General features: G+C 47.5%; 1 protein-coding gene across 1 annotated transcript in view; it reads left to right on the top strand.

Annotated features, from left to right (window-relative positions):
- Positions 1–4,768: 4,768 nt before the first annotated feature.
- Positions 4,769–9,738, top strand: part of CPD (carboxypeptidase D) — a 79,669-nt gene continuing 74,699 nt past the window's right edge. The window contains exon 1 of the mRNA XM_044283784.1: positions 4,769–5,456. Within this exon, the coding sequence (XP_044139719.1) occupies positions 4,807–5,456 (650 nt within the window). The 5' untranslated portion in view covers positions 4,769–4,806. The remainder of the gene's footprint in view (positions 5,457–9,738) is intronic.

Below are 9,738 nucleotides of genomic sequence, written 5' to 3'. Positions count from 1 at the left end.
CAGGGAAACCATATAAGATCAAGGGTTACTACACATGTGACACTCAAAATGTAATTTATTTGATAAAATGCCCTGTGGCTGTTATACATAGGGGAAACAATGCAGATGGTACCGCATTAGTAAACATAAATCCACTATACGTAAGAAAAATCTGCTATTACCTATCCCATACCATTTCCATACTCAAGAACATTCAATTGCACAGTTGAAATATCAGGTGATAGAACGGGTACATCAGCCAAGAAGGGAGGCGATTTAAAGGGATTCTGTCACCTGGATTTTAGTGACAGAGCTTTTAACATCATCACATCAGTCTGCCCGTTTTGTATTAAAATATACTAGTATTACTACCCTAAGTGTTGTCTTTTGTCTAGAAAATCGCTTTTATTAATATGGTAATTACCTGAGTAAGGAGCCCAAGGGGCTGTCCCTCCGGCCGTTGGTGCCCAGCCGCGCCCCTTCTCCTGGAGCCCAGCACCGCCCCGCTGCTAATTTATTCACTCCTCATTGCCGGCTGGCGCATGTGCAGTTCGTCCTGTGACGCCGATTCCAGGCCCTGACATGTGTATCCACGGAATGCATTCGCTGAGCCATAAGCTTGCGCATGCGCTGTGGATACACATGTCAGCGCCTGGAATCAGCCTCACAGGACACACTGCACATGCGCCAGCCGGCAATGAGGAGTGAATAAATTAGCAGCGGGGCGGTGCTGGGCACCAACGGCCGGAGGGACAGCCCATTTGGGCTCCTTACTCAGGTAATTACCATATTAATAAAAGTGATTTTCTAGACAAAAGACAACACTTAGGGTTGTAATACTAGTATATTTTAGTACAAAATGAGCAGACTGATGTGATGATGTTAAAAGCTCTGTCACTAAAATCCAGGTGACAGAATCCCTTTAAGCCTTTCGGATCCATACTTTGGATACTTTGCAACCAAGAGGCCTAAATATGATATATGATTTTAATCCGGATGCATTTTCTTACCGACCACAGTACCACGAACCTGATATTGGAGGATCCTATTTCCCTTCTGATGAACTGGGTCTTAGGGGGATAAATGTATTCTATCACGTTTAAGCTATTTTCTGATTTACTAATTGATGATGTCATGATTAAGTGATGGGGATTAGGTGTCTATATAAATGTATATGCTGTTACTTAGTATCACGCAGTTGAGGAAGGCTGGACGGGCCGAAATGCGTCCTGTAATCTTACTTTACTATATGGAATAAAAAGAATATCATGGATTGAAAAATCAACATGTCTGCTGGGATTATTCTTCCAACTGCCAGAGGGACGTCCCCTTGGGCTCCTTATTGAGGTACAGAGGCGGCTCTTCCATTAGGCCACTTAGGCCGCCGCCTAAGGCCTCGCGCTGGTCGGGCCTCACTCTGGCTCCCACCCGCACCTGACACTGCCGCAATTTTATTGGCTGCTTCCAGACCTAGTGCTAGTGCTCAGTGCTATAAGTAAACTTAGACAAGACAAGTAGTAACTTCTTAAGAGCTGCCGCGGCCAGGCCGCTCGAGCCCCTCTGCTCTCTGCCTCTTTAAGAGAACAGAGGCTGCTGGGGCTCGGAGCGTGCTACCGCACAGGCACGTCTCTAAACGCAACGGCAGCCCCGCCCTCAGAGCGATGCGCAGCCAGGGAGAGAAGGATTGCCAGCCGCCAGGTCCCTGCCTCACCTCACCGGCTGTGTGTGGACTGTCCGGTGTCTGGCTGCTGCCGGCGCCGCCCCGAAGACATTGTCAGTGGTGGACTCACTGTGGACTGGTGCCACTGTGCCCGAACTTAAGAAGAATCCCAGGTGTGTGTCCTGCTGGCCGCTGTGACCACCCCCCCCCCCCCTCCCTGGCTGCCCTGATCTGATATTAACAACAGTAACTTACTGACTGGTGCCAGAGCCAGTAATGTGCCCATGGAGGGGGACTGAGAAATGTGCAATTGGGGAGGGGGGGGGGACAGGGGTGTAAGATGTGCTGCCAGCCTCATGGAGGGGGAGAATTTGGAGAAATGTGCCATTGGAGAGGGAAGGGGGTAAGATGTGCCGCTGCCACCCTGCTAGACCCATGGAGGGGGAGAAATGTGCCATTGGGGGAAGTTAAAATGTGCCGCTGCCAGCCATTGGGGGACACTTTTTACTGGCACATTAGGTGGCACTATATGGGCATCTACTGTGGCCACAAAGAAGGGGCATTTTATATGGGGGGCTCTGTATAGGGGTATTTTTTTTTTTACTCTGGCGCATTATGGTGGGTACTATAGGGAAGGGGGAGAGGAGAACTATGGGGTCATCTCCGAGGTGCACTAGAAGGGGTATTTTATACTGGTACATTATGGGGCACTAGCAGGAAGGGGGGAGAGGAGCACTATGGGGGAATTTACTGGGGGCACTATATAGGGGTATTTTATTCTGGCACATTGTGGGGGCACTATGGGAACATTAGCTCAACTGGGCGCATTACAAGTTTTTTTTTTTGCACTGTCACATTATAAGGATAATTATTTCTACTCGGGGGGGGGGGGGGGGGGCATTATGGTGGGCTTTATTACTTATGTTTTTTTTCCTCGGAAGGCACCCGTACCGACAGGTGTGACGTCACAGGAACCGTTCTTGGACTTACTTTCTTTGGTTTCCCCGCGCTCACACCAGCTACCGGCCAGCGCGCACAGGAGAGGGGAGTCGAGAGGACAGAGCAAGTTAACTACCACGAGGAAAAGAAAACGGAAGACCAGGAGAAAACCAACCAGGATGGCGCCATCCTGGGGTAGCGCCATCCTGGTTGGTTTTCTCCTGGTCTGTTTTTGGTGAGTCTCCATTGTTCTCTTATACCCAGGCTTCCCTCCATTTGGATTGCTACTTTGTTGCTAGGCTTTTGCCTGGTGGCCGGTTGTCCACAGGCTCTTGCCTGTGTGGGCTGGGAATTTGTTACTTTCAGACTCACCATTCCCATTTATAATTATCCTTTATCTGCGGCTTACTTTTCCATTCTATATTACACCCGCTGATTATATACTAACATCTATGACCGGAGTGCCCCTCCCAGGGTGGAGCTGTTTTCTCCTCTCCCTGCTCCTTTTTTGTTCCTTGTCTTACTGCATTTTGTATACGAAATTTTGATATCTTTTTATGTCCTAATAAAACATTTATAATTATTACACCTGGCTTGTTGAGCTCTATTCTCCTTCTTTTTTCTGATGCATAGATTAGCGGCAGCGCAGGAGTACCCCCCTCCTTTCTGTTTTATTACTCCCCCATGGTATAAGCCCCTAGTGGCAGCACCAGCCTCTCCCTGCTCTGCTATCCCTCTGCCCCTTCTCTGACCGATGGGATCCCCCACGATCTCCTGTGTGGTACTCCGGATCTCCTTGTGCCCGGAGCGGTGGTCAACACCCCCCTCCATGTATCTATGGGAGAGCCGCAGATACAGCTCTTGTGTATCTCCGAGTCTTCCATAGAGATACATGGAGGGGGAGTGTTGACCACACCACCACTCCGTGTGGTGGTTGACACAGCTTATTTCTTAAGGACAAAGTCTAGAGCCGCCTCTGTTGAGGTACTTAGCATATTAATAAAACCGATTTTGTAGACCAAGTAAAAGACACAGGGCAGTGATACTAGTGTATTTTAATGTAAATCGTGGAGACTGATGTGGTGATGTTATTAGCTCAGTAAGGCCTCTTTCACACTTGCGTTGTCCGGATCCGGCGTGTACTCCACTTGCCGGAATTACACGCCGGATCCGGAAAAACGCAAGTGTACTGAAAGCATTTGAAGACGGATCCGTCTTCAAAATGCTTTCAGTGTTACTATGGCAGCCAGGACGCTATTAAAGTCCTGGTTGCCATAGTAGGAGCGGGGAGCGGTATACTTACCGTCCGTGCGGCTCCCGGGGCGCTCCAGAATGACGTCAGAGCGCCCCATGTGCATGGATGACGTGCCATGTGATCACGTCATCCATGCGCCTGGGGCGCCCTGACATCACTCTGGAGCGCCCCGGGAGCCGCACGGATGGTAAGTATGCTGCTCCCCCGCTCCACTTTACCATGGCTGCCAGGACTTTAGCGTCCCGGCAGCCATGGTAACCATTCAGAAAAAGCTAAACGTCGGATCCGGATTATTGCCTTTCAATGGGCATTAATTCCGGATCCAGCGTTGCGGCAAGTGTTCAGGATTTTTGGCCGGAGCAAAAAGTGCAGCATGCTGCGGTATTTTCTCCGGCCAAAAAACTTTCCGGTCCTGAACTGAAGACATCCTGATGCATCCTGAACGGATTTCACTCCATTCAGAATGCATTAGGATAAAACTGATCAGGATTCTTCCAGCATAGAGCCCCGACGACGGAACTTTATGCCGGAAGAAAAGAACGCAAGTGTGAAAGAGCCCTAAGTAAAATCCAGGACACAGTGTTCCTTTAATATACAGCTACAAGGCGGTCCCAGGTCCTGTGTCCTTCAGAGCTGAGGGACCAGGTCACGTGTACCCAGAACAGGACCAATGAAAACCTCATCCCACTACTCAACGTGGAAAATTCCGTTCCTTATAAATTGCTGACGAGACACGCCCCTAAGTCCCTATTGGTTATCGCCATCCTATTGGCGTGTCTTGCGGTGAGCGGCCCTCAATTTTATGTAAAAAGAGGGGCGGACCCAGGCTGTCTGTCAATGACACGCAGAGCCGGAAGTGGGGCAAAAATGTTGTGATCCCGCCGGAAGTGGGGCATGAAAACAGGAAAAGAGGGTTTCTATGAGAGTGGGTTGGTTGCTAGGTGCAGGCAGGAAGTCGGGAGGTGACGGAGTGATGGCAGCTGTACAGAGCGACCGGGACAGGATGGCGAGTCCCGGACGATGCCTCCCGTCCTGTGCCGCGCTTCTAGCCTTCATAGCGGTATTCGGCGCGGTGCTCCCGGCGCACGTAAAGAAGGCGATGGAGGAAAGCCCGGAGACGTACAGCCATTACTACGATCACACGGAGCTGAGCGAGCGGCTGCACTCCCTGGCACAGGCGTACCCGGAGCTGTGCCGGCTCTCCAGCCTGGGCATGTCCGTGGAGGGCCGGGAGCTGTGGGTGATGAGGGTGACCGCTGACCCTGACACGGTCCCCCCGGAGCGGCCGCAGTTTAAGTACGTGGGGAACATGCACGGGGACGAGACGGTGTCCCGCCAGGTGCTGGTCTACCTCCTCCAGTACCTGCTGGAGAACTACGGCCGAGAGCCGCGGGTCACTGCCCTGCTCAACGCCACCGACATCTACATCGTGCCCAGCCTCAACCCAGACGGCTTCCAGAGGGCGCAGGAGGGCGACTGCCAGGGGGCGGAGGGCGGCCGGGAGAATGCCAGGCAGCTGGACCTCAACCGCAACTTTCCAGACCAGTTCACCAATCAGCAGCCGCCTGACCCTCAGCAGGTGCCCGAGGTGGTGGCCATGATGAAGTGGATCCGGGAGAACAGGTGAGCGGGGCAACAGCGCTGACCTGTGCCACACAGCGCTGACCTGTGCCACACAGCGCTGACCTATATAGTGCTGACCTATGCCACAGCGCTGTACAGAGGGTTCCCTCAGTCTGCCCGAACTGCCCACTGAGGCCAAGACTATTCTCGCCTAGGAGATGTGCTCACTGTGTGATGGGTGGGGGTCTGACCCCTGGGACCCCTATGATCCTGGGAATGTAGGGTGGCAGCTCAGATTTAGAGCTGTGTCCCAACTCAGGTTTTCTGGCTGTCCTAGACCCCCTCTATGCAGGGCACTATGGTACACCTCCACTGTACAGAGGGGGCGCCACTGAGCAAAGAACAGAAAACACAATGGTGTTACTCCCCTTTATTCTCAGGGTCAGGGAGTCTCCGTGTTATATGCTGAGATGGGAGTAACCCTTTAAAGTCTTCCCATACATTTATACAGTTTTTGATGGGTGGGAGTCTGGGTGCTGTGAGGAGAGACTGCTCAGCAGGACGCATCTAATCCCTGGTGTTAGTGTTCAGCTGGGGTCTCCACATTCAGACCCCACCGGTCAAAACCCTTGATTTGTCACGGACATCAAAGTTTTTTTTTAATTAACCCCTTAAAGGGAACCTGTCATATATATGTATCAAATAGTTTTTTTACACAATAAAAGCACACAGAGCTATGGGGACTGGGTATTGCGGATGTGGTAGCGGCCATCTAGCAACCCATGTCCTCAGCTCTATACACAAAATCCCGCTGACAGGTTCCCTTTAAGGACCCTGCCATTTTTCACCTTCCTGCCCAGGCCATTATTTGCAAATCTGACATGTGTCACTTTATGTGGTGATAACTTTAAAACGCTTTTACGTATCCAGGCCATTCTGAGATTGTTTTCTCATCACTTATTGTACTTCATGACAGTGGTAAATTTGAGTCAAAATATTTCATTTTTATTTATATAAAAAAATACCAAATTTACAAAAAGTTGGAAAAATTAGCATTTAAAAAAAAAATGTATTTCTCTGCTTTTAAAACAGATAGTGATACCTCCTAAAATAGTTATTAATTTACATTCCCCATATGTGTACTTCATGTTTGGATCATTTTGTAAATTACATTTTCTTATTTTGGGGATGTTACAAGGCTTAGAAGTTTAGAAGCAAATTTTGCAATTTTTCTGAAAATGTCCAAAACCCACTTTTAAAGGACCAGTTCAGTTCTGAAGTCACTTTGTGAGGCTTACATAATAGAAACCACCCAAAAATGACCCCCATTTTAGAAACTACACCCCTCAAGGTATTTAAAACTTTCTTAACCCTTTAGGTGTTCCACAAGAATTAAAGGAAAATGTAGATGAAATTTCAGAATTTCACTTTTTGGGCAGATTTTCAATTTTTTCCAGTTACAAGGCAAGGGTTAACAGCCAAACAAAACTCAATATTTATTACCCCGATTCTGTAGTTTACAGAAACACCCCATATGTGATGGTAAACTGCTGTACGGGCACACGGCAGGGCGCAGAAGGAAAAGGAATGCCACATGGTTTTTGGAAGGGCAGATTTCACTGGGATAATTTGAAGACCCCCTGATGCACCCCTAGAGTAGAAAGTCCCAAAAAAATTACCCCATTTTGGAAACTACGGGATAAGCTGGCAGTTTTGTTGGCACTATTTTAGGGTACAGATGATTTTTGGTTGCTCTATATTAGACTTTTTGTGAGGCAAGGTAACAAGAAATATCTGTTTTGGCACCGTTTTTTTTATTTTTTTCTTATTTAAAGTGTTCATCTGACATGTTAGATCATGCGCTATTTTTATAGAGCAGGTTGTTACAGACACGACAATACCAAATAGAACTACTCTTTTTGGTTGTTTGTTTCAGTTTTACATAATAAAGCATTTTGGGGAAAACCAATTTTTTTTTTTAGTGTCTCTATATTCTGAAAGCCATAGTATTTTTATTTTTTGGGTGACTGTCTTATGTAGGGGATCATTGGTCTTATGACTGTTTGGTTGGTACTATTTTAGGGTGCATATGACTTTTTGGTCGCTTGGTATTACACTTTTTGTGATCATCTGAGGGGTTAGTTCATGTGATTTTTATTTTTTTACATTTTTTTTATACAGCAGGTTCTTGCAGACGCGGTGATACCTAATATGGATACTTGTTTTTTTATATAAGTTTTGCACAATAACAGCATTTAAAAAAAATAATAATTGTGTTTTAGTGTCTCCATATTCTGAAAGCTTTATTTTTTTTTTTTTGGGGCATTTGTCTTAGGTAGGGGCTCATTTTTTGCGGGATGAGGTGACTGGTACTATTTTGGGGGGCATACGCCTTTTTGATCACTTGGTGTTGCACTTTTAGTGATGTGACAAAATATATATATATATATATATATATATATATATATATTTATATTTTTTTTTAAACCTTTTTTTTATTAAGAATTTTTAGGAGTACAGCATATCAGACAAAACATTTTAACATGCTAGATATAGAGAATTGGGGGGGGGGGGGGGGGGGGGTAAAAGGGGTTTAGGGAAAATAAAATCAATGTTATGGCGAAGCCAAATAAGACACTGGGACAATAAACAATTTGACATATTCCCTTAGGGCTCTTTCACACCTGCGTTCTTTTCTTCCGGCATAGAGTTCCGTCGTCGGGGCTCTATGCCGGAAGAATCCTGATCAGTTTTATCCTAATGCATTCTGAATGGAGTGAAATCCGTTCAGGATGCATCAGGATGTCTTCAGTTCCGGAACGGAACGTTTTTTGGCCGGAGAAAATACCGCAGCATGCTGCACTTTTTGCTCCGGCCAAAAATCCTGAAGACTTGCCGCAAGGCCGGATCCGGAATGAATGCCCATTGAAAGGCATTGATCTGGATTCGGCCTTAAGCTAAACGTCGTTTCGGCGCATTGCCGGATACGACGTTTAGCTTTTTCTGAATGGTTACCATGGCTGCCGGGACGCTAAAGTCCTGGCAGCCATGGTAAAGGGTAGTGGGGAGCGGGGGAGCAGCATACTTACCATCCGTGCGGCTCCCGGGGCGCTCCAGAGTGATGTCAGGGCCCCCATGCACATGGATGACGTGATCGCATGGCACGTCATCAATGCGCATGGGGCGCTCTGACGTCATTCTGGAGCGCCCCGGGAGCCACACGGACTGTAAGTATACCGCTCCCGCTCCTACTATGGCAGCCAGGACTTTAATAGCGTCCTGGCTGCCATAGTAACACTGAAAGCATTTTGAAGACGGATCCGTCTTCAAATGCTTTCAGTACACTTGCGTTTTTCCGGATCCGGCGTGTAATTCCGGCAAGTGGAGTACACGCCGGATCCGGACAACGCAAGTGTGAAAAAGGCCTTACTAAGTCTAATAAGTTGCATATCTGCCCCTGAGTGTCATCTGTGAATGATGTAGGGAACAAGCAACTAAGAACTAACGGAAAAATACTTGGATGAGCTTAAATTAAAGTGCAGGTAATTATATATTTATGTGAGTAGTGGATGAGTATGTAAGGTCAGTGTGAGAAGGTCACTAAGGATTGAGGACTCGCTGCCCCATCGAGGAGTGTCTATATTCCCACCATGGTCTCCATAGTTTTGCAAACTTGGTGTGTGATCTGGTTGCCCAACTCGCTGACTCCACCATTAAATGGATCTGGTCCACTTTCCCATACCAGTGTTCTATAGAGGGAGGAGAGTTATTCAACCAGCGAGGTGGAATCAGAAATCTGGCAGCTTGAATTAGTAAAGTGGCCAGGTCAGAGTAGGCAAGATGCCATTGTTTGGAGGGAAGCCACAACCGGACAGACTGGGGGGAGAACTCCCACTTGGATTTACAAATCTCGTTTATCGTTTTCCCTATTTGATCCCAAAATGGACATATTAGCGGACAAAACCATAGAATGTGACCTAAGGTTCCCTTCTGGGATGAACCTCTCCATTCTGAAAAGTTTATAAGGGTCGTTGTTCCAGCGGGTCATCCTTTTTCTAGGAATCTTCTTGGATCTTTATACATTTCGAGAACCTGTGTCACCTCTGATGGATGTGTTTGATTTCTTGTGGGGAGAATGTTATTTCTAGGTCTTGTTCCCAGACACGTATATATGAAGGGAGCCCTGACTCAGGATGGGAGAGTAAGGATTTGTAATGAAGCGAGATACTATTTTTTTGGGGGGAAGGGATCTTAAAGAGCGAGTTTTTCAAACCAAGTTGGGTTTGTGGTAGTGTTATATCTGGTAAGTAAAATCTTACAGGAGCAATGTAGTTCCTGCCTG

This window comes from Bufo gargarizans, chromosome 3 (assembly GCF_014858855.1).
Source record: "Bufo gargarizans isolate SCDJY-AF-19 chromosome 3, ASM1485885v1, whole genome shotgun sequence".
NCBI lineage: Eukaryota > Metazoa > Chordata > Amphibia > Anura > Bufonidae > Bufo > Bufo gargarizans.
This window is presented reverse-complemented; position numbering and strand designations above follow the sequence as displayed.